Source organism: Lacerta agilis, chromosome 9 (assembly GCF_009819535.1).
Source record: "Lacerta agilis isolate rLacAgi1 chromosome 9, rLacAgi1.pri, whole genome shotgun sequence".
Lineage (NCBI taxonomy): Eukaryota > Metazoa > Chordata > Lepidosauria > Squamata > Lacertidae > Lacerta > Lacerta agilis.
Window position 1 is genome coordinate 53,409,115 of NC_046320.1, and position 25,717 is coordinate 53,434,831.

The 25,717-nt window shown below is 44.3% G+C and overlaps 1 protein-coding gene across 3 annotated transcripts in view; it reads left to right on the top strand.

The window, feature by feature from the left end:
- The first annotated feature begins 1,286 nt into the window (after positions 1 to 1,286).
- The window catches only part of MANBA (mannosidase beta), a 53,290-nt gene continuing 28,859 nt past the window's right edge, over positions 1,287 to 25,717 (top strand). The window contains exons 1-5 of one of the 3 annotated variants that reach the window (XM_033160379.1): positions 1,287 to 1,526; positions 11,818 to 11,912; positions 12,457 to 12,562; positions 14,420 to 14,590; positions 20,892 to 21,015. In XM_033160379.1, coding sequence (XP_033016270.1) covers positions 1,311 to 1,526; positions 11,818 to 11,912; positions 12,457 to 12,562; positions 14,420 to 14,590; positions 20,892 to 21,015 — 712 coding nt within the window. In that variant the 5' untranslated portion in view covers positions 1,287 to 1,310. Of the gene's footprint in view, positions 1,527 to 1,721; positions 1,926 to 11,817; positions 11,913 to 12,456; positions 12,563 to 14,419; positions 14,591 to 20,891; positions 21,016 to 25,717 lie in introns of those variants that run through there. The other 2 variants (XM_033160380.1, XM_033160381.1) reach the window with 2 other exon arrangements.

Sequence of the window (25,717 nt, forward strand, 5' to 3'; positions counted from 1 at the left end):
CCTACGGTATTCTCTTTATTAGAACTCCTCAGTTGTCTAATTTCCAGCTACTCTCATATTTAAAGAGCTGGTAACAGAACAGAGCTAGCATTGAGAACATCTCTGGAACTTTTGCTGAACTCACACTAACTCGTGATCTTATTGAAATGCAGTATTTGCTGGTTAAGAACAGAAAACATTTGCAGGAGAGTCTATGGGGTGCAAAACCTCAAGGAGCTGTGAAGGACAAAAAGAATTTGAAGGAGAGGTCAAACCTGAAACCACGTTTCATTTATTTTTGCAATTTAACGACTATCTATAGTCAAAATTACAGGGGTTAAAAAGGAAACAAACAAAATTACTGTATAAGGCAATAAGGAACTAAAGGCACTATACTATCATTGAATCACAAATTACTTTAAGGCAGCGAACAGGAGAAAATATAACTTGCAGCAACAAATAAATTGAAAACTGACAGCAGAGGATTAAAATCTCATTTTATTAAACACTATATTCCCATGTGTCATAAAATGGAGGTCCATGATGGCAGGAGATTGCAAGCCAGTTCTTAGATGGCACTCACGAAACGGAATACATTAGCGCGGCTGCGTGATTACCTACTCCTCGTAAACACCATTTCGTGCAAACAGCATCACAGCTGACCCAAACTCTGCAAGGGAACAATGTGAATCCAGGAACTGACCAATTGCAGTAAGCAAGGGAAGAGGTGGAGTAGTGGGCAGTCGTGCGCACCGGAGGGGCGAGGGCCTGAGTCATGGGGCGGGGGCGAAAAACCTCGCAGGCAACCGATTTGGGCCAGGAAAGGGACTGGGCAAAGTGGAGAGCAGTCAGAAGCAACTCGGATTGGGAAGGAGCGCCCGAAAGCGGTTGCTGTGTTCCTCGATTCGGGAACGTGCTCAGATCAACCCTATTCCTTTAGTTAGGGAAACGCATGGATGGGATCAGACACCACCTCTTCTTGATCGACTGCGGTCACGCGCTGCGACGGAAGATAACTTCCGCAATCTTATGTACACATCAAGAGAAAGGCAGCACGCAGGCGCGCTTCTCCCTCTGCGCAAAGGCTGCAGGGCGCAGGAGAGTCTCCACCTCCGAGAAACTCTCAGCTGATCCAGGCTAACTACTTGCAGCCGCGCTTCGCGGGGGGGGGGGGTGCGGGGGAAGTCCGACAAGTCGTGCATAGCTCCCCGGACCGACTCATCCAACTGTTTGCAGGGCTTTTGCGTTTTTTCCTCTGCCGGCTCCGCACCGGTGGGCTTTGATCCCACGTGGCTCCCGTCTCTGCTCTTTGCCTTCGCGGGGTCTCCAAGATGCACGCTCTCGGTCCTGCTCCTGGTTGCGCGCTTTCGGTCCTGCTCCTCCTGGTTGCTTCGTGGCGGGGCGGATCGACGGCGCCTCTCGCCCCGCCGGAGGTGCACAGCCTGCAGGGGAGCTGGCGGTTGAGCAACGGGAACGGCTCGCTGGTGCTGGGAGGCGATGTGCCCGGGTGCGTGCACACCGCGTTGCTCCGACACGGTCTCATCCAGGTACGATCTCGCTGGCGCTATCAGCCAGCCAATCAGCTTCAGCTGCGCTGGTTGGAAAGTGAGAGTGGCGGCTGCTGGACGCTCCAGCGGAAAGCCATTAGCTGCGAGGGGTGGTGGTTGGTTACCACGTTTATTTGGCTGTCGTTGTTGTTATTCATTTCATTTCTAGACCGCTTTATATTTTTAAGAAAAGAAATATCACGGCGGTTTGCAGCACTGTTTTCAAGGGGAAGGGCATGTGTCTGTGATCCGCAACAACCCTCTTAAACTGGTTCACACGTGCATATGCCCCTCACTTGATTCCTCAAGGCTCTCGGTCGACTGCCCTGGAAAGCATTGTGTTTTAAACGTGATGTGAAGCGAGCGACAGGAATGAGATGCATTCGCTACTTAATACAGGTACAAGTAATGGGCCCCTGGGTGTGTGCAAACTAATCTTTTTGGAGGTCTAGTGGAACCTGAAGCAAAAAGTTGCAGTGTGCAGTGCTGTTCTTCATTGGAGCATAGGAAGAGCCCTCCTCGGTTATGTAGACCAGGCATAGGCAAACTTGGCCCTCCAGATGTTTTGGGACTACAACTCCCATCATCCCTAGCTAACATGCCCAGTGGTCAGGGGTGATGGGAATTGTAGTCCCAAAACATCAGGAGGGCCGAGTTTGCCTATGCCTGATGTAGACCAAAGGCCCACCTGATCTGCATCCAAAGTCTGTATAGATAGTACAGTAAGAACTCCTGCCCATCTTAGCCTTATTGAAAAGAGCAGGAGCAGCTCAGCAGAGCAAAATCACTACCATGTTTTTGCATACTTCCCATTAGTTTCAATGGGTCTTGCCCAGGAGAATAGAGGTGTGTGTGTGTGTGTTGCAGGGAGCAACAACTAAGACAATGAATATATTTAAGAATGGCGAAAACTAGCTGAAAAACAATTGGATATGTAGGTCTATAGCACGGTGATGCACTAGACCTGAGTGTGAAGCGAAACGGTTGCTCAAATCATTATGTTCTGCATTTTCCCTGCCTCTCTCTCTAAAGCCTTTACAACACTTCAGCCTTTTTCATTCATTCCATTATGGCCATTTATGATAATAATATTTTCAGATAACTAAGTGCAGAGCTGAGCAGACTCTGACCCTGGGGCTGCATGTGATCCTTGCACCAATTTCTTGCAGCCCGTAGCTTTATTTTATCTGGGCAACTAGGAGGGGAAAATGGGAGGAAAGGGGTTGGTATTGCCTCCAAGCTTGTCCACTTTTGTCTCTGACCCTACTCATAGTTGTGGCTCTGGGTAGATTACCCCAAAAGGTATCTCACCCTTGAAAGAAAAAAAGATGGCTTGACCCTGTTTGATTATTTTTGGATCATTTGCTAGTACCGCATTTTATTTATCCCTTTTTGGTGCAAATACTTTCTCTCTCTACATGTACATTAAATGGCAAAGGGGAAAACAGGTGTCACTGAAGTAGGCCTACAATGCATGTTGTTTCTTATAGAGGTGATCAACCTGTGACTGGACTCTGCCAATTCAGACTGTAGGCGATGGCCCACAATTATTGAATTCTATTCCGTATATCTACATATAAATTCCCATCACATAGAAAAGTAGTTGTCTTCTAGAAAAACCTTCTGTTTAGCATTCTAGTTATCTCTCTGTGTCTTAAGTGCTAAGCAAAGTACGGTAATTACTGCACAGTAGCAGGAATTAGGATCAAAATGCATATATATAGCATTAAATATGTAATATAATCAGAGTAAGGTGTTGTTTTTTAAATGGAAGCATTTATACATCATATAAAAATACAAATCAAGCATTAATACTTCATTTTGAAAAAAACACTTTAAGAACACTTAAAGGAAACATTGTAAATTTAGGAATAGCACAAAGGCTAAGTTTGCCTAAATTTCCAGTAGGCCATTTTTACAGATGTAAAGTGCATGCAAGTGTATTTTTGTAGGTGTTGTGCTGGTGTTGTTGTTCAAGGTTAATGGAAGGCATAACTCGCAATTCAGCGCTTATCTTGCAAACAAATACATGTGCGTTACATGTGTGTTGGATATGCTTTAAAAGCATGGTGTGTGCATCTGCCCACAGAAACAGACCTCTCCATCCAGGCGAGCTGGAGACCATGTCACAGTTCAAGGACACATTGCAGCCAGGCAGAAGTACTCAAGGAGGGCTTGGGGTGGGGCAAGTGAGGAGTGTAGCCTGGGCTGGATAGTGAGGCCCAGAGGACCAAATTCAGGCCCCCTCGCCACCTCAGGCCTAGTGCTCCACCCTTGCTAGAGAGTACAGTAACTCTAAACACATTAGACTTCTGTGCCAGGAAAAACAACAGTTGACCTACGTCATAATAACAACAATAATTTTATTGTTGCCCCAGCCACTCTGGGCAGCTCCCAGCAAAGTATAAAAACACAACAAAACATTTTTAAAAAGCTTCCCTATGCCGAGCTGCCTGTATATACTGCGAAATAAAAAACAACAAGAAGTGAATTTTAAAAGACCCTGCTGGTATTAGTGATAGGAAAATGCCAACATTGTTTTCTTTGGTGTTTCAGGTTGCCAGATGCAGCTGCACCTAACAGACATTCTGTCCCTCCCTGATGTTTGGTTCTGTCTCTGCCCACCACAGCCACTTCCAGAACCTCATTGCAGTCTCCCTTCATTGGGTGCATTTCAGAAACTTGTATCAAGACTTTCTGCTCTCCCTGTCCTTCCGATTTCCTTCCTGGAACTGTCAAAGCCGCCCAGCTGGTTGCACTTGTTTTCTTCATGCAAGCAGCATTATGAAATACCGTACAGTGGTACCTTGGTTCTCGAATTTAATCCGTTCCGGGAGTCTGTTCAACTCCCAAAACGGTCTGAAAAGTAAGGCGTGGTCACTGATTGGCTGCGGGAGCTTCCTGCACTCAATTGGAAGCTGTGGAAGCCGCGTCGGACGTTCAGCTTCCAAAAAGTGTTCACAAACCGGAACACTCACTTCCTGGTTGGTGGTGTTCGGGAGCTGATTTGTTCGGGAGCCAAGCCGTTCGAGTACAGTCATACCCCGGGTTGCGCACACCCTGGGTTGTGGACGTTCGAGTTAAGAACACCCGCAACCCAGAAGCATTTCCGGAGCGCGCACAGAACACTTCTGTGCACTTCGCGCATGTGCAGAAGCGCTCAGATCACGCTACTTCCAGGTTTTTTCTTTTTCCCCTTTTTTCGTATTAACCACGCCCGTGTTATGTAGCGCGATCCGGAACGCATCGCGTGCGTAACACGGGGTACCACTGTACCAAGGTACCACTGTATTTGCTCGAACATAATGAGCACTTTGGGGGGGCCAAATTACGTTGCGAAAATTAGGGTGCACATTAGATTTGATGGTGCGTTTACATTCACCAGCAAATCCTTTTTTGATTTCAAGGTTTTGAAAATGGAGTTGTACATTTGATGGCGTATTGCATTTGAGTAAATATGGTATATCAAAAGTAACAAAAGCATTAAACAAGCATCTTGCCATGAAATATGAATCTACATATTTTCTCTAGAGCAATGTAAACCTGTATTACCATGGGAAATTCTGCTCTGCTTCCCTTTGGCTTCCAAGACTTCATTTAAAATCTGTGAGTTACAAGTCACAAAGTTCTTCTGAGCTTGGTGTGCACTTGGCAGCAATGGTTTTGGGCGTGTGGTGCCAGGAGCTGGTGTTGCTAAATGGTGAGACACCAAGATTACAACTTGAAGCATCTTTTTGGGCAGCAAGACCTTTGTCTCTCTGCAGAGGGATGGTGAAGCTATGGCCTTCTAGATGTTGAACTCCCAATGCCCATCATCCCCTGACAGCATGGTCAATGGCCAGGGATGTTGGCAATTGTATTATAATGATACCAAGTTCACCACCTGTCTTAAGAAAACAGTGGCTCCAAAAGTGATTTAAACAAGCCGTCAGTTCCTCCTTTACATTAACAGAATGCTGGCTGCTGAACAAATACATATTTGGAAAAAAAGATATGTTTTATAATGAAAAACAAACTGTTACAACTTAGATCTGACACTTGGCACATTTTCCTTGACTTTTCCTATAGTGGAACCAACCCCCTGTGTTCTCCCAGATCCTCACCATCTTATCATGCTATAAGGTGGGGAACCTGTGGCCCTCTGGACGTTGCCGGTTTGCAGCTCCAACCAGCCCTTGACCATTGGGCATGCTGGCCGGGAATGGTGGAAACTGGAGTGCAACAACATCTGGAGGGACAGAGATTTCCCAGCCCTGCTGTAGGTTGTACTAAGAAGCAACACAGTAACAGGAAGCAGCACAAGTCACAGATCTTGTGCTAATTACTCTGCAATCATCTGTGCTAAAAAAAAGAAATAATGAGAGCAATAATCCTCAAATTTTCTGCACATGTAAACCTTTAGCCAGAGAGCCAGTGTGGTGTAGTGGTTAAGAGTGGTAGACTCGTTATCTGGGGAACCGGGTTCGCGTCTCCACTCCTCCACATGCAGCTGCTGGGTGACCTTGGGCTAGTCACATTTCTCTGAAGTCTCTCAGCCCCACTCACCTCACAGAGTGTTTGTTGTGGGGGAGGAAGGGAAAGGAGAATGTTAGCCGCTTTGAGACTCCTTCGGGTAGTGAAAAGCGGGATATCAAATCCAAACTCTTCTTCTTCTTCTTCTTCTTTTCCAGACTAGTGACTGAACTGGAATGGTTCCCTCCCCCCCCCCCCGTGGAACTGAATGCCCCCCCCCGCCCTCTGCTATTTCTTGCACGCTATGATATATGAAAACCATTTTCCAGTTATCTCTATTGGTTAATTATTTTTCTCCCTCTGTATACACTATCGAGGCAGCCAAGTTTGTTCTCTTGAGCTGGAAGCTGGCTGTTCAGAAAGCAAAGGGAATCATTAGGACAAAACCTTAAAGATAATACAGTAGAGCATTAAAATGCCTTTTTGAACTGTGTTGTTTTCTAGCTTTCTTTCAGGATGTGGTAACTTGAAATCTTACTACACAACTGTTACTTCACTGGCCAGGGAGGGGGTAGTAGCTACGTGGCAGAGCTTTGTATGCAGGAGGTTCCAGGTTCGATTCCTGCCATCTCCAGGTAGGGCTGGGAGAGATCCTGTCCAAAATCTTCGAGAGTCGTGGCCAAGTCAGCATACAGAATCCTGAGCTCTACGGACTCTTTGTCTGATTCAGTATAAGGCAGGCATCCTGTGTTGGTACTTAACAATAAACCAGACTTTGATTTTGAATTGATTTTGCTCTACTATTTTTCTATGCTGCTTTTCATTTAAATGAAGCTCAAAGCAGCTTACAAACAATAAAGAACAATAACATGACAGGACAGAACATTGCAGATACAGCATGGATCATATAAAGTCATTAGCAAATCGTCAATAAAACTATTGCAATCTATGAAACACCATTAACAAAACAGCAACTAAAACCAAATAAAACAAGAAACCAGCAACTAAAAAAATAAGCTAAACACCACAATTACAGCTAAATATCTACCGGTAACTCATGAAGGTTTGTTGTGAAGGAGCAGTGTGCTGCTGCAACGGCTTTGTCACTTCTGGTATGTTGTGGTTTGTTAGGGAGAAAGCAAAGAGGATGCTTTGCGTTCTTCCTGTGAGTGATGTCTCTCATGAAATAGTCGAAACACTAAACTTCCTCTACTTGGGACATAGCACAAGAACACAGGAAACTGCCTGATCCTGAGTCAGACCATTGGTCCTGCTAGCTCAGTATTGTCCATGCATGGACTGGCAGGATTCCACCCCTGGTTGTCTCTCAGCTGAACCTGGAGTTGCCAGGAATTGAACCCAAGACTTGCAGCATGCAAAGCAGATTTTCTACCCCTGACTGTTAATACCTTCGCTCAAGACAAGCTGGGCGTGCTTTATGAAACAAAAGCCTGAGCTTGGAAGTCACCCAGCGCAGTGTGAGCTTTGGGATGAGGAAGCTATATAGGCAACTCTCCACTTGTGCATGAACGTGCGAATGCAGGCCGCCAGGAACCTGGAAATGGTGGGTTGGCTCATGAGGAGAACCACCTCAGAGGACATGGACATCCTCTTTGGACTCCAGGAAGGATCTCCTCGTGAGACAGAGGTGCTGCTGCGCTACTCTGTGCATCAGCTGTTAGGCAGGGAGGCTGAACAGCCTCAAAAAAGCCCCATTGTGCCTCTCAAGAGGAGATTGGGCTCCAAGGAGGGTCTACTTAAAATAGAAGCCTTTCTTCTTGACTGAAAAGGGTTATGCAGTGAACCCGACAGTGGGGTTTTCTTTTGAAAAGAGACAGTTGTAAGATGTAATCTTTACATGTTGTGTGGCAATCAAACCACTTTACTTAGAACAAATTGTATTATTATTTTAATTAATTAATTAATTGAAAGCATTTATAGGCTGTTTAATATTTGAAAATCTCTTTAAGTGTACTATAGCATAAATCAGTAAACAATATTAAGTAAAACAACAGTGCAACACAAAAGGAGGAATATAAAGGAATATTAAAAATAAATAAAAGCAGGAATGCAGAGAATTCAATATAAATGACTAAAATAAAACTTTATGAGAGGGCACCCTATTCAACATGTTAGGCATGAGAAAATCCGAAGTCCTCTCTGGTACTGCTTCAGGCTCTGGTGAACTGGGACACATAACATGAACTGGATTACCTTAACACTAAAGTTTCATTTTTAGGAAAGCATTTTAACAAAAATTATTTCTTACAAAAACCATGGACAGCACCTGTCATTCATAGACGCATTCTGTCCTCTGTATTGTTAGATGGTACTTTCTGAAAGAAACGTTTGCATCATCCGAAAGCAATGACAATGTGCTTTTTGCTTCAGAACCTATGGGTAGCATTCAACACTAGTCCTCCTCAGAGTATACTCACGGGAATTAATTGACAGGATGACTAACTTACTGGTAGATTCATTCATTCCAGTGGGTCTCTTCTGAGTAGACTTAATTGAGTACAACCCATTGTGGTTTTTCAATTCATTTGCAAATTTATGTCCATCTAATTGATTAATCAGCTAACCATTTGCTGTATAGCAGCCCTAACCCCAGCACTGTTTTTCCTGCTACATTGTGACAGTATAGATATGTTAAAGGTAAACATTTGATATTGGCCCCAGAGGCTCTGGGAAATATACCTATGTCCTAAAAGATCTCAGTCCTCTGCTGGAACAAGTTGCTCCCTTGGATCTATCCATGAGGCTTCAGCCTTAGCTCTTTCTCTGTGGGATCTGGCATCACACCAGAGCACGACAAATTTTACCTCACAGCAACTGCCGGTATGTGGTAACATGATAATTGCTATGGGCTCAGTGGTATATCTGTTGGCACCGATCTCAAGACAGGCACTCAGTTCTTTTACTTGATGTGGCACAGTAATGTGTTGGCGAGACACATCATTTTCCTGGAAGAGATAGGTACTTTTCCTGATTTATGAATGTGGTAGTAAGCAGTCTTAATGTGGTTACTTAACCCAGCAGTGGGCAGCCTTTGGCTCACAGGCCTAACTAAGCCCAGCAAGTCCTAATTTGGCCCATGAGGCCATTTCCCCCAGTGCATGCATTGCCCACCTTCCCCATCCCAGACGTCAATATGGGATGCTGGGTAGAGACATGGCTTCAAAGGAGTGCACTCTTGAATGTTCCTTGGCAAATGGAGCTCCCCCTCAGTGCCATTCAGCTGAGCGGGGCTGACAGGGAGCCCCATTGGGATCAGCTGCCCCAGGGAGTGCCCCATCAGAAACTTCCTAGTGCAGCTAAGGGGTGCTGAGAGCCATTACTCTGACGTCTGTTTGCAAGCTGCTGCTGGTAGTAGTAGTAGTAGTAGTAGTAGTAGTAGTAATTAATAATAATTTATTATTTATACCCCACCCATCTGGCTGGGTTTCCCCAGCCACTCTGGGCGGCTTCTAACAAAATATTAAAATACAACAGTCCTTTAGATATTAAAAGAGGGGGTTAGCTCAGGGACATAGCAAGGGGGGGTGGGGGTGGGGGTGGGGGTGGGGGTGGGCCGCCCCGGGTTCCATAATGGAGGGGGTGACAAATTATCAAGGAACAATTTTTTTGAAAAAAAATTGAACTTTTTTTGGACATTTTATTTTGAAAATGTCTGCTCCGAAGGTCTTATCTTACTATACTAGGGATTATATAGCTATATATGAAATTTCATGCATATCGGTTAATATCTTGACCCTCCTCCACCAAAATAGCTGTTCACTTGGCTGTTTTCCTATGTCATGAAGGCTGAAATTTCAGTTCAGAGAACACTTACTGTTCCCAACCCTAACCCTGTGGAAAGCCATCTAATTAGACTTTAATTTGATTTTGAGATGTTTTTAGGAGGTAATTTAATTATTTTTTGATTTTATACCAATGTTATGTATCTGATGTTAGCCACCCTGAGCCCGACTTTGGCTGGGGAGGGTGGGATATAAATAACAGTTTTTATTATTATTACTTGTTATTATTCCTCTGTAAGAAAATATGAAATAGCGTAAAACCATTTTTGCGGGGGGTTGGGGAATCAATGGGGGGGTTGACAAGAAATTTTCCGCACCAGGTACCACCTGACCTTCCCTTTCCGGGGGGGGGGGGCAATTTTTTTTTACCCCCGGGTACCAATTTACCTTGCTACGCCCCTGGGTTAACTCTCAAGCTGCCTTTTCAAAGGACCGCATGTGATGATATCAGGCAGCCGACAGGTGAGCAGCCTGACCTACCCATCAAAGTTGGCCCATTGGGGTGGGGGGTGGGGAGGAAGGATCCAGCCCACATTACTATTAGTGTGGTATACCTGATCTCTGCTTGCACCATCCACGTTGATCTGGGACTGGCTGGGGTTTTTTTTTTTTTTTTTTTGCTCAGCTTTGTGATTTGAGCTTTAGACTAGATGCCCATTCTGTTCCTACCAGCTCCTCGGCTCTGTGATTTTAAAACGGCATTGTGCATATGTGAGGTACTGCTTTTCTGAATTAAATATGAGGGAAATAGTAGGAAGATGCATACCCTGAGCAGCCAGTTGCTCTTGCAGAGATGAAGGCAGGAAGGGACAATCACTCCTGATACAGACAGAAGGATTTACCTGCCCTACTCTAGGCTGTTTTGAAAGAGGCAGGCCCCAAATTTCATAAGAGCCTTTCATATTTTTTCCCCTTTGGCAGAAGTACAGCCTGCTTTTCAGCGGTTGTCTTCAAAGTGGGTATTTTAATTTGTTTCTTATAGCACACTAGTGATCCTCTCTGGTTGGCAAATTGTTTGGGGAATGAACACTCTAAAAGCTTTCTCTGCCTTTTAGCCTTCAAAAACACACACCCAAAGATTAGTATATATAATCCTCATTCCCCTGTGAATTGTCTGGGAGGAATTAAATAGCTGTAGATACAATTAAATATTAACCTGCTATGCAGACGGCAGTGGAGTCATTCTGAAAATATCCCTAATACACACCCGTACACAAACACACATACTGAAGAGAATGATTTCTGCCTCCTTAGTTCCTACAGTAGTGCTAAATATTCCGGTAAAGAGGTTATATTTAGCACAGACTCACTAAAATATGCATCACTCTTTCACATACGTGGGTTGGCTAAAGGTTTTCTTCCTCTCCCCCCTTTTTTCAAATCTCAGGCTATCTTCATTAATTATTTTCAGGCAAAAATTGTACTTGTTTGCCTTCAAAAGGCTCCAGAGTTCTAATGCTGGCATAATGAGGATTAAAATGTTGGGATTCACCGAGTGTGTATTTCCCAACTCTTTCCTTATTGTTAATTATTAACTCTTCCCTCTTTCAGCTTTGATAAGGGAGATGAACTCTTCTTTATTTAATACTTGCTTTTGTGAGATGGCTTAGATGGAGAGAATACTGTGGTGAGGTTGGAATGGAAAAATGAAAAAAGAGAGGAAAGGGGGGGTATGAATGAATGGTAGACATTCTGCAAATGTCCAGTGCCATTTCATGGGAATGAATCAACATGCTTTGTACAAGCCTGATAAAGTTTATAGGTAATAATTTGCCTTCATTATTGATGTTATTTTCATTGCAAAGTTTGGTATTGCTGAACAGCAGAGGATTCCCTGTTGGAAAAGCAGGAAAAGAGCATTCTGGCTTGAGCATCAATGACAGCACTTAGATGCTCAGCAAAGAAGTTCAGAGTCTCCTCCCTGCATGTTTCAAACCCTAATACCCTTAACAGCAGTGTGTCCATATATATACATTGCAATGGTGCCTTTTAACAACCAGTTTTTTAAAAAAATATTTTGTGTGGTCCATCAATAGGATCCTTATTACAGATTTAATGACCTGGCCTACGCATGGATATCCTTGGATAACTGGACATACAGCAGAGATTTCAAAACTCCCTTTGATATCAGGTATGAGAATGGCATAAGTTATGATACCAAGATTTAGGCTGTACTCCTAAGCACATTTACCTGGGAGTTAGTCCCTGGAGCAGACTAGAAATGGATGTTGCTCAAATCATTTGTCAATGTGGGTTTTGTAGGTCTAGGTCTGTGTGCACGTTAGGCTGGGTCCCTGCACACTGGTTTTCTCAGTTTCTCTCCTTTTTCTAGTGTGATCCTTTTCCTTGACACATCCAGGGTTTAGCTGTAGGTTTGCCACACTTTATACTAACCACAGGGTTCTCGTCATTTGCAAACTCACTTCAAATCTAGGTTTACAACTCATGATCAAGCTGGAAATTTTGGTGAGTGTCAACCATGCTTAACAAGTCAGCGCTGAAGGAAAGCTAAAACAGAATTATAGCAGACAAGGGAAGGTTAGAGGGAATTTGTAGGAGTGAGGCAGGACATGCATGTTCCTAATGATGACTGGATTTTTCAGCCATGTTTCATCTGCACCAGATCATTAAGGCACAGTGGGTTCCCTAATGTGTGTTCTGTTCTCCTTTTGTAGGACATGGCAAAAAGTGAGTTTGGTTTTTGATGGGGTGGATACAGTAGCACAGATTGTGGTCAATAATGTCACTGTTGGGAGGACAGACAACATGTTCAACAGATACGTGAGTATTATCCAATTTATATATTATGTGTTTGGGCAAAGTGATTTGATTTCTCCCAGTTTCAACTGTCTTTAAGCCTTGGCAGCTTCTAGGCGATCCTGCATAGTCACCTGAAACCTGGTAGTACCTTTTTTCTCTTTTAAAAAGTATGGGCTCTATCTGGTTCTGCTGTTTCATTTGTGCAATGGGATTTCCCTTTCCTCTTCTTCTCTCCCTTATCCCAAGCCTTCTGTACACCCTGAAAATCTGCCCCAGAGGGTCTGGGTGCCCTCCAAAGGAGATTTTGGGGTTTCATGGGAGGAAGGAGAACTCCCATTGTGCAAGCAAAACTCAACTCACACAGCGTTTGGCTAGGCTTGTTTCCCACTGTTGAAATACCAAACTTTGCAGTGAAGCTGACATTGCCTGTTATAATAATAATTTATTATTTGTACCCCACCCATCTGACTGGGTTGCCCCAGCCACTCTGGGTGCCTTCCAGCACACACACACATAAAATAGTAGCAGAGTGTTCTTTTCTAAGCTAAACAGTCATTCCTCTTTCGCATTGTTTACGACTGATCATATTACTTTGAGGACATTCAGGACTGGTATACATTTGAGGACAGTATTGTAGAAATGCAGAGGCAGCATATGAAGAAAAGGAATAGAGTTTATACTTGGAAGCATTTAAGGCTTTTGATGAAGGCAGAACATACATGAGTACTTGACACAGAAAGAGCACATATGTCATTAAAAATGTACATAAGGAATCAAAATGCATAGCAAGACCTCCCTGCTCTCTTGAGTGCTCTTTGGTGGGAATAACCGGGTCTCACGGTGGCCTGGTTTGCGTGCCACAGTAAGCCAAACTTTGCTGAGACTTGGAGAGGAGCTCATACCCATTTTGCCCCTCCCTCCTCCTTTTAACATAGTGCGACAGCTAAGCCAGAGTTGCAGATGGTGGTTAAGGAGAAATCAGATGTTTGGCTTAGCTTAGCTTAGTTTAGCTTCTGTGCCACATTGTTCTAAAAGGACCAGCAAAGAGCAAATTGGGTGCAAGGTCTTCTCTTGGAGTCAGCGCGTTCATGCAAGTCATGGTAAGTTATAGTTTGGCTTACAAGGTCATAGTGTACAAAGCCATTGCGTGTCATTGCACAATGCGCTGCTAAGTAAAACCAGCTCAACACAACTTGAGACCCAACAGCTTAATGCAGCACATCAGCCTTGTGTTGTGGCTTCCAGGCAACTGGTCTGTTCTTGCAGTTTCAGGTGGTATATCAGTTTCTGAGCAAGCCTCCATGCATGGCTGGTAGGGCTGAGATTGACTTGGTGGTTGGCTGAAAGTTGTAAATATATGGTTTAAGTAGGGTAAGGTTGGCTCTGATAATACTTTCACTTGCTTTCTTTGTTCAGAGGACTACTGTAGTTGTGTTAGCAATTCCCCATGACCTGCAGTCTCAAGGATCTCCGCAGCCGTTGGAACTTCCAGTCTCTGAAGTACATTTAGAGCAGGCTTCCTCAACCTCGGCCCTCCAGATGTTTTTAGCCTACAACTCCCATGATCCCTAGCTGGCAGGACCAGTGGTCAGGGATGATGGGAAATGTAGTCTCAAAACATCTGGAGGGCCAAGTTTGAGGAAGCCTGATTTAGAGCTTTAAAGTTTTGCAGAAATGACCATAAGCGGTGAATCCTGAGGACTCACTTCATAAATTTATTACATTGCTCACTCAGGTAGACTGCTCCTGTAAGTGAAGAAAGCAATGTTTGAGCCAGAGCGCAGGGTGACTGAATCAATGCCTCAAGGATCCCGTGTTTCAGATTGTTTAATATATTGGGTCTATAATGCATATTTTCCCCATCTTTCCCTGTTTCAGAGCTTTGATATTACCGATGTGATCAAGGAGGTCAATGCAATTCATGTTAATTTTGTCTCGGCTGTTTGGTATGCTGCAGAGCAGAGTAAAAATCACCAAGCATACAGGGTTCCTCCGGAATGCCCTCCACCTGTACAGAAAGGACAATGTCACGTTAACTTCATCAGAAAGGTAATAGCTGCGTGCATGAAATGTCAAGAGTCCAGTTAGAAATTATGATGATAAAATCAAGGAAATCCTGAAACAGTGGCCTTGTTAGGTAATTGGACTAATTGGACCACCCCCTTAAAAATATATATATTTCTCACGTATGGTGTGTGTGTGTGTATGTGTATGTGTATTTCTTTGTGTATACAATAACATTGCTGAGTAGAGGAATCTTGTAATATTTAAAATGCAATGTAATGTATTGATACCGATATAAAACAGGAAGCAGCCTGATTAATTTTATTGAGAAATATATATACAGTCATACCTTGGAAGTTGAACGGAATCCATTCCGGAAGTCCGTTCGACTTCCAAGACATTTGGAAACCAAAGCGCGGCTTCTGAGTGGCTGCAGCCAATCGGAAGCTGCAGAAGCCCCGTCGGACGTTCGGGTTCCAAAGAATGTTTGCAAACCAGAACACTCACTTCCGGGTTTGCGGCATTCAGGAGCCAAAACGTCCGAGTACCAAGGCATTTGGGATCTAAGGTACGACTGTATGTATAAACTTTATAAAGCTGTTTTTATGCAAGAGTGGTAGCAAACAGACTAATAGCTAGAGCAGTGTTTTTCAACCACTGTTCCGCGGCACACTAGTGTGCCGCGAGATGTTGCCTGGTGTGCCGTGGGAAAAATTGAAAAATTCAAGAGAATTACTTTATATATAGTCAATATAGGCACAGAGTTAAATTTTTTAACATTTTCTAATGGTGGTGTGCCTCGTGATTTTTTTCATGAAACAAGTGTGCCTTTGCCCAAAAAAGGTTGAAAAACACTGAGCTAGAGAACAAGAAAATTGTTATAAATAGGTGCGATCCCACCCTTTGGAAACTTGTCCAAGGCAATGCTCCTTGGAATAGATGTTTCTGAGCAAGAAGGATCTAGGTGCAGGAGCAGCCAACATGGTTGCTGGATGACAGATGTCGCTGGATGACAAGTTCCCTCATCCCTGACCATTGGCCATGATGACTGGGCCGAAGGGAGCAGGAATCTAGTAACCCCTGGACCATGCTGGACCCGGCACCATGTTGGCAGCTTCACAGGAGAAGTTCCGGCTAAAATTGTTCCCTGTGACTGCATCCATCCAGGGAATTTAGCAAAGCGGGAAAGACCAGAGTTAGCTCTGAGAAGCGCCAGAATACACTGGCAGGGTTATGAGGCATCTTAGCCAAGCAGCTTTCTGTGCGTTTGCTGTTTCTCATGTGCCAAGCTGCTTACATTGTGCAGCTCTGACAGCTCTGGGAAGCATTAGCTAATAAGAAGCCACGTCTCATTAAGCTGTTGTGAAGGGGAGCTGGGTCCGTTTGGACACATCAGCAGAAAGCTTTTAAGCACCGCAATAATGGGAGCCATGAATTTAATAAAAATTGCTGTTGTGTTTTCCACTCTGAGGTGATCGGAGAGAGCGATCCTATGCATGTTTAATCAGATGTAAGTCCAGCCCCGTTCAGTAGCAAATGTGTTTTAGGATCACAGCTTTTGCGTTAAGAAGGAACATCTGCTATTTTGGCTGTGATGTTATTTAAGCTGTTACAGTTGAGATATAACATCCCTTATATGGTATCTTCTCTCTTGGCAATGATGAACCCTGTTAGGCAGGGGAAGGGAACATTGTAATTAAAAATAAGGCAGAAAGAAACTTGGTTGTGAATGTAACCTTATTATATAAATCAGGTGTGGGGAACCTGTGGTCTTCCAGATGTTGCTGGACTACAACTCCCATCAGCCCCAGCAAACATGGCCCATGGGAGTTGTAGTTCAGCAACATCAGCAGGCCCAGAGGTTCCCCACACAATATAAATGCTGCTATTAAATTAGGTGGGAAACGGGCAGCCCTTGGCCTCATCTCATGAGGGTGGTGAAGGGGGGTGGAAATGGGAGAAGGGACGTGGCAGAATAATTCAGCCCTCGACAACCACCAGAAAAGGTTGCCCACACCCGAATTGGATCTTTAAGTAAGCTGTGAAAAAGGAGCTGTTTCTGTAACAACAGTTAGTTAAAACATGGTAGGGGTCATCGTTCTGCTCTAATCTAGACTGTTTTATCTCTCTTGGGTTGGTTAGAAATTAGTGCGGGGCTGAAAAACAACTTGCAACAGCTGTAGTCCTATTTTTAGAGCAGAAGATGCTGGCATAGTGCTGGGCTGTGTACATGTTTATGACAAGAACTTTTTGAAAAAGAGATTTGGATCCTTGAAGGAAATTTGCCGTCACGCTGGAATATGGATTGAGATGTTTCCTCTGGGAGGTTTCTTCTTCGTGGTCCCCTCCCCGTATCACACTTTTTATCATAAGAACGTAAGAAGAGTCTGCTGGATCAGGCCAATGGCCCATCTAGCCTCACAGTGGCCAACCAGATGCCCATGGGAAGCCTACAAATGGCACAGGAGCACAGCAGCAACTACACGCCCCTTTTGCAAGGAACGTGGGTCAACGCACATGCAAGAGTGGCCATAGCTCGGTGGTAGCATCAGCGCTGGTTTTGCCATCGGGTAGATTGAGATGACTACTGTACCTCAGACAGCAGATACCAGGGGATGAGCTGTAGTGGTAGCAAGATACGGGAGATCATATGTGCCACATGGCCTCCTCTAGCACCCCCTAGGATAGCCTGCGGTCTTCGGATCCAGTGCAGGATGCTGCCCATATTAAAATAATATAATACTCCAGCGCTATTCTGGTCATAGAATTGGTACATAGAATTGAAAGGGGGCATGGAAACATAGGAGCTGCCTCATCCTGAGTGAGTCCATGGGTCCATATAGATCACGGGCTGGGAGCGTCTCTCCAAGGTTTGAGATGGGGAGATGTTGGGGATTGAACCTGGGACCTGCTGCTGTGCAAAGCAGATGCTCCATCACTTAGCTATGGTTGTACTCCAGAGTAGGGGAGCAAAGCTGAAAAACAAAGGAGGCGTGTTGTGGCTGCACTGTGTTAGTATTTCAGCTGACTGCTTTTTGGGAGGCAGTGTCCAATGGCATCCTGCTATGACATCATTGGACCAAGTTGAGTGACCCCTGCCCATGATACTGGCACATGATGCAATCCTGGCCTGTTCAGTTGTGGGGTTGAGCTGTGAGCTGTGCTATCTCTCTCTCTCTCCCCCCCCCCCCATTCATAAATTACCACCTCTATTCATTTCACTTTTATTTACAATACAGTATATTTTAACTGCTCTTCAAAAAGATTACAGGGTGGTTACTGTCCTATCACTGAGATTTCTGGGGGAGTCTGTGTTAGTGGTCCCCCAAATGCATGGCTCATATCCATCAGAAGCTGGTGAGTGTCGGAGTAAAACTAGAGGACTTGCCCTTCATGGGAATCTAAAGGATAGAGATATATATTATTCTGGAAACTTTTTCTTAATGGCACTTGAAAGCTCGCTTCACACTTTTTATTTCTGAAGTTGTAAAGTCTCCACACGATGACTTTAATCACCTAATTTCCCCATGGAGAACATGCCAGAATCACCATGTGCAGACTTAACAGTTAGTCTTTAAGGTGTCTTAAGTCTCTGGGTTGTATTCAGCTAAGTTTTACTCAGAGCAGAGCCATTTAAATTCATGAACCTAAGTTACTCTGGGTAGGAAAAGCCCCGGCAACAAGCATCTCTTTTTCTTTTCCACCCTGAAACCTGTAAATTAGGTCTGAGATTGCCCTTGTCTCATCTTTAACAATAGCTTGTTCGGACCTGAAGAATGGCCGCCCATCAGTGTTAGTGGTGAAGTAAACAGATCTCTCCGTTTTGAGAGGGCTGTTTTCTAAGAAATGAATGTCGCTAGTGTTAATAACCTAGAAATAGGTGCATTGCCTGGTTTACACTCCTTGTAACTTGATACGCTGGCAGGCAAGCCGATTCCCTGGGATACGGGGAAGGAGCTAGGCGAGTGCAGTGAGGGTTGCCAAAATTAGTAAGGCTCAGCTGCCAGTTATTAGGATTACAAATTTAGATCTGTAGGTCACTATGCAAAACTTTAACGAGATCTATTGTATGTACATCTCCAGGGTGGGGAGTTCTGAGGTCAAGTCAAGACATGTCTTCAAGCCGTGGTCAACAACTTGTTTTGCCCTAGACACCACCCTGGAAATCTTAGCATGATGAACCAAAGCTAACTTTCATAGCTCATCGCATACAAACAGCCACCCAATCTCAAACAGCTCCTCACCCACAATAATACAAAAACAGGACTCAACATGGACACTGGTACCAGAGCCTGCAATAAACCCAGATGCCAACTTTGCTGCCACATAAACCCGGATAACACCATTACTGGTCCCAACAACATCAAACACACCATCTCAGGACTATTTAATTGCTCATCTTCCAACATTGTGTATGCAATCAAATGCCAACAGTGCCCTTCAGCTCTCTATATTGGACAAACAGGCCAAACCCTACGCCAAAGGATAAATGGACATAAATCTGATATCAGGAATCACAAGACAGAGAAACCAGTAGGAGAACACTTCAATCTCCCAGGACATTCTATAAAAGATCTCAAAGTAGCTGTCTTAATACAAAGAAATTTCAGAAATAGACTGGAAAGAGAAGTGGCTGAATTGCAACTAATCACCAAACTTAAAACCATGGAGAAACCTGGTTTGAACAAAGACATTGGATTCTTATCTCATTATACATAACAAAGCCATCTTTAGCCATCTCACCCCTTGCCTTTCCCTGCAAGACTAATTGCAGCCGTTTAGAGTCCTCAACAGGTTTTCCACACTTATCAGCCTATCACCCATTCCCACCACCCTTCTGAGTAATACCCCTCCCCACTCCCCCACTATATTTAAGGATCTGGTGACTTCTGTTTCAGTGTATCTGAAGAAGTGTGCATGCACACGAAAGCTCATACCAGGAACAAACTCAGTTGGTCTCTAAGGTGCTACTAGAAAGAATTTTCGATTTTGTTTTCATAGCTCAGTTGTATGCTAGTCACTTAGCTTGCATATCATTTTACTCAAAGCTGCTGGTGTATGTGGGACTGACTCTGTGATAACCCGATGCATTCTATCCAGCCATACAAAAACTGCTTTCCATGGCTTCAATTCATTGTGCCACAGTCATGGTCAATTTATTTACAGTCATACCTCTAGATACGATCGCTGCGGGTTGCGTTCGTCACGGGATACGAACGCGCCAAATCGCGCTTTGCGCAGAAGCCCCAAATCGCGCCGTGCATATGCGCAGATGCAGCACTTCAGGTTGTGCGCTGCTCATGTTGCAAACGGGGCTCCGGAACGGATCCCGTTCGCAACCAGAGGTACCACTGTACTTACTGCATCTATTTATTTTTATTTGTTGTTATTGTTATTCATATTCATATTATTTTTAATGTGCTTACCACTTTTCCTCAAAGGAGCTCAAGACAGCATTCATGGTTCTTCTCCCCCTGCCCATTTTGTCCTCACAATGACCCTGTGAATTGGGCCAGGTTGAGAGACGGTGACTGGCCAAAGGACACACAGTGAGCTTCATGACAGTGAGGATTTGAACCCAGCTCTCAAAAAAAATCTAAACACAGTAATGATGCATATACAATACCGGTACATAAAAAATATAATATTACTGCAACCGTAATGCTAAAAAAACCCCACAAGTGTTCATTTAACCAACAGGTCAGGAAAAAATATCCAGTAACGTCAAGTAAAAAAATAGCCCCAAAGCAGATAGCATCAGTATTGAACATTCTCCCCCTCCCAGTCTTTAATGTGTCAACCCAAAGGGCTGGAAAGTCTCCTTACAGTTCTTCCTCTGGAAGTAGCTCACCTGTGAAGGAGTCTTCTAGGGCTGGAGTGTAGGGCAAGGCAGGTGGAAACAGCAATTCCCCTGGTGGCAAACACAGCCTCTTTTCTCGAAGTTCAGGAGCTGGAACCACATGGGCGTGGGTCAAAGATGTGGGCCTTTTCTACCTGGCTGTTCTCCTAGCTTCCAGCATGGTGTTGATCCAGTGGGTATGAAACAGACCGTTTTCTGTTCTTATGCAGTTTTGACATCCGAGCAGTACTCCAATGATATGGGATGAGGCCAGGGAATAGCATCTAGGAGGTATCTAGAATACCTCTGGAACGAGTAGAACCTGCAGCTGAACGCTGGAGCTCTCTGCTCAGGATTGCAGCCACTCCATTTTACAAACACAAACACATACATTTTAGGAATATCTAGGCGGGGCCAGGTTGGGGAAGGCTGCTTTAGAATCTTTGTTTCCTCTGTATAGGAAAGCAACCTTTCTGTGAAGCAACCTGCCTTTGTGTTTAATTCCAGGAGCAGTGCTCATTTAGCTGGGACTGGGGCCCCTCTTTCCCTACTCAGGGCATTTGGAAGGATGTCAGGATTGAAGCGTATAATCTTTGCCGCCTGCTTTATTTCTCGGTGACTCCTCAGTATGGTAAGTCCTGTCGCCTTAACTGTAGAATGAATCAGAAATTTTTTTTATCCTGGAGGAGAGAATCCTTCCATGTAATAAACAATGGTTGAAAGGTTTGCACTAGCCCCCCCCCAAAAGATACAAAATCATAGATCAATAACACTGGAGTAATTTCAGCATATGACAGAGGGGCATCATCTGTTCTTTCCTAGTCCAGAAATCCTCTGCAAGATGCATTATTCTTTTTCACTGCATCACTCTCTTCCTTGCATCCCTACAATTGCATCTCTGTGCCACGAAGGACATGAATTTCCAGTCTCTAATTATTTATTTTGAAGCTCTGTGCCACTCTCTTTCTGAACACATCTGTCCTCCCAATTTTTTTTTAAAAATACATTATATCTTGCTGTTAACACGGGTCCCTTCCTATCCAGGTGATTGTTTGTGTCCTCATCCACTTAGGTTGAGAAATATTGCTCTTTCAGGGCTCTCAGGCTGAGACTCTTCCTGCTCATTTCCAATTAACACTTCTCCGTCTCACCTCTCGTTATATAGAAATGCGGCCACCATCTCTGCACTTTGTCTCCATCGTCTGTTCTTTGTGCGCCTTCTCTCACATAGCTCCTCGTGTCTGGAACAGATTCTTTTTCTCTTTGTTTATCAGATCCTCTCCCTTATCGCAAGGGCTGTATAGAACCAGGAAGTAGTAGTCTTTAGCTGCAGTAATTGGTCTGAAACATTGGATTCCAGGAATCAGAACTGGGGTTCCCTTCCTAAAGCTGCCAAAGGGCCAAAGCTTGGGGGTAGAGCGCGTGTTTTTGCATGCAAAAAGTTGGATGAAACACCTGGCATCTCCAGATAGGGCTTTGAAACCCTAGAGAGATGCTGCCAGTCAGTGTGGACACTAATGAGCTGGATGAGGAACCTGTCACCCTCTGGATTTTCTGAAGAACAGCTCCCATCATTCCGCTTGGAGTCAGTTGTAACTAAGCAGCATATAAGTAAAAAATTCTGATCATTCGTCATGCCAACTAAGGCTGATAGTTGGTGTAGTCAACAGCATTTGGATCCAGTTGACTTCAATGGGAGAGACTGTAGCAAGAGCTTTACTTTCCCAATTAAAGTTATGGAGGCTGCAATGTACTGTTACATATCCCTATGAGCGCTTTGGCACTTCCAGAACATCAGCTCTGTAATGTTTTCATTATTAAAACTCCACATTAAAAATGGGGGACCAGCAAGGGGCTTTAATTTGGTCATAAATATTTGTTTCTTTGCATGCAAAAGTTGCCATATATGTATCAACCAATCATTTTTCTGTACGCCGCCTTTCCAAAGTTCAAACCGTGTGCAAGGCAGCTTACAAAATATGAAAAATTGCAAAACAACAAACAAGTCAAAACTAGTCACAAACAATAAACAAAATGTCACAAAGCACACAACCAAATTGAAAAACTTTCACCTTTTTATATCTTTATTTTGGATCGTATGATTTAGCAGCAAAACTGCAACAACACTCCATCCAGGAAACAAGAACACCCCCTAAACGACACTCCATCCAGGAAACAAGAAACCTTAGTTCAAGGACACATTCTGGTCAGGCAAAGGCACTCAAGGAGTGTATGGAGCCAGGCTGATAAGGGGGGTGGGACTAGAGAGGGGGTGGCCTGAGAGACCAAGAGAGAGATCTAGAAGGCCACCCCCCAAAAAAATTTAAGGTTCCTCACCCTAGTATAGACAATAATACAACAGTAACAACTGGATCTAAATGTTCTAAACTTGGTGTGGAGTGTGCCCTTATTATTACTAAACCAGCTACCTTGCCTCTGGATGATACTGTGAAGAAGGGAGTCTTTGAAGCTTCTGGAAATGGCTCCAGCCCTTTGCAGAAATTAACACAGCTGGAATTTCCATGGAATGCCAAGACAGTGTCAGGAGTTGCTTAGTATGTGGCCTTCCAGCTCCACCTGTTCAGAACCAGGTATGCAGCCAGATACAGTTTCCCTTCAGTCAGCCGGGGGTGTTTTTTTGGAGCTCAGCCTCGAGGCTGTGCTTATCCAGAATAAAAAAAAAACCAAACTTGGAATAATGAGCCTATTGATCTTTAAATCAGTCATGTGAATGCCATTTAAAGTGGTTCAGAGTTTTTATTTATTCAGGTGGTCTAATACATATTTTTTTTTGCATAACCAGTACCTAATGGAATGATTCCTACAGCTTGTTGATATTTCCTTTAAGAAGAAAATATGATCAAGCCGTATGTGAAGCCTCCAGTGTGGTGTAGTGGTTAAGAGCGGTAGACTCATAATCTGGGGAACCGGGTTCGCGTCTCCGCTCCTCCACATGCAGCTGCTGGGTGACCTTGGGCTAGTCACACTTCTTTGAAGTCTCTCAGCCCCACTCACCTCACAGAGTGTTTGTTGTGGGGGAGGAAGGGAAAGGAGACACGAACCCGGTTCCCCAGATTACGGGTCTACCACTGTTAACCACTACACCACACTGGCTCCACACTGAGAGGAGGGCTAAGAGGCTGGAGCAGCAACCTTGGCTTGGTAAGCAGTGGGAAAAGTTAACGGTGACCTTCCCTGTGAGCCTATACATTTCCCACTAGGATTCACTAGGAAACTCAGGTCCCACTGGTAGAATGAATTGTGCCATTTCAGCCTATAGGAGGGGAAGGATTCCTATTTTGAATACTACTCCTCATAATGAAAAGCAGAACCATGCACACAGAAAACTAGCAGATCAGGGAGAAGCCCAGTGGGAGAGCCAGTGTGGTGTAGTGGTTAAGAGCGGTAGACTCGTAATCTGGGGAACCGGGTTCGGGTCTCCGCTCCTCCACATGCAGCTGCTGGGTGACCTTGGGCTAGTCACACTTCTTTGAAGTCTCTCAGCCCCACTCACCTCACAGAGTGTTTGTTGTGGGGGAGGAAGGGAAAGGAGAATGTTAGCCACTTTGAGACTCCTTTGGGTAGTGAAAAGCGGGATATCAAATCCAAACTCTTCTTCTTCTTCTTCTTCCCAGCTGTTCTGGTTTTATCTTTGCAAGATTTTTAACATAAAACATTCAAATAGGTGTCTCTGTACCTGCAGTATGAAGTGGTCCACCATCCCATCTCTTGCCTCATTCTACTGCATGTTAAGACAAGGGGTTGTATGCGTCTAAATTTTACTCAAGAGCAGACCTGCTGAAATTAATTTATCTAACTTAGCCATATTCCTTAATTTGATTGGGTGAGTTGAATCTGAGAACCATTTCTAAGACATGATCTGTGGCTTCGCATATAAGACAAACTCAAGGAGACATGGATGTCTTTGTTGCATTTGCTCTGGGGGAAGAGGGACTGTATTTCTGCTGCTGTATTTCTTATACCAGTTCAGCCACTCAGGCAATAAAAAGGGCATCTGGCTTCCTGCATTTTCTGATATGCAGGTTTCTCCTATTATATGCCAAGGAGATGGTGAAGTGAAGCTTTGGCAAGAGGCAAGTGGTTTATTCAAGCATAGTAGGAAGTTTGAAGGAGCCCTTTCTGGGAATACTCTTTGAGTGAGTCATGATTCTTTGAGCCGGCAAATGCTCTGTGATCCTGCAGGAGACCTCCTCTTACCGGGCATGCTGATGTGGCCAGCACACTTGAGTGGCCAAAGAGAAACAACTGTAGACCCCACCAAATCCAGACACAATGGGCTCAATTCATTCCCCAGTCTCAATTCCACTCACTTCATAGGCCTACAGCAGATACGAATTCCATGCATTTTCTCTGAATGAAGCATTTGTTCAACATGCAGAAATGGTTATTCTATCCCGAAATTGTGATCTTTCCCCAAAACAGCTGTGTTCGAATGTAGATCAAATAAAAGCAAAAGGTGACAGATGGGGAAAGCCCTTGGTAAACAACCGTGACACTCTTGTTTCTCCAGAGTCCTTGCTGTTATGAAATGGCTACCTTACTTTCTTGCAAGCTGGTGGGAAAATAAGTATCCCCAACCTGTTTTACCAGGGTTAACTTTGTGTCAGTGGTGCTACATAAGCGAAACTTCAAAAAACAAACAAACCTGATTCTCTATATACATTAAACTACCACCACTGTAAAATTTTGTGTTTGGACATCTTGGTGTATGTTAACAGACGTTCTAGACTTGAGGCCCCCTGTGAAAGTATGGCTAGTTTTGTACAGCAGTTTTTGAAGAGTGAGGCAGGCATCTTTATTGAATTAAAGGCAGTTGCTAGGGGAGCTGGAGTACCTGCCTGACCACTCTGTGTAAATGTTGGCTAGCAGGTAGGAAGGCTACCACAATGTTAGGAGAATGTTAGTATGAGCCAGCTACCACATGGGTTCATCTGTAGGAGCTTCTGTGGTAGTAGCAGTTGAGTAAATTTCTGTGACTAGCTTCTGGTTGCATATAACGTCTGACTGGCTGGTGTCCTTCAGATGTTGGAATCCAACACCCATCAGCTCCAGCTAGCTTGACCAATGGTAAGAGATGGTGCAGGTTGTAGTCCAGATGCATCTAGACCCGTGTTTCCCAACTTGGGTCTCCAGCTATTTTTGGACTACAATTCCCATCATTCCTGATCACTGGCCCAGCTAGCTAGGGATGATGGGAGTTGTAGTCCAAAAGCAGCTGGAGACCCAAGTTTGGGAAACACTGATCTACTATATTTATGTCTTGACCTTCCTGCAGGGAGCTCTGGGTGGGATGCATGCCACCCTCTTTATCA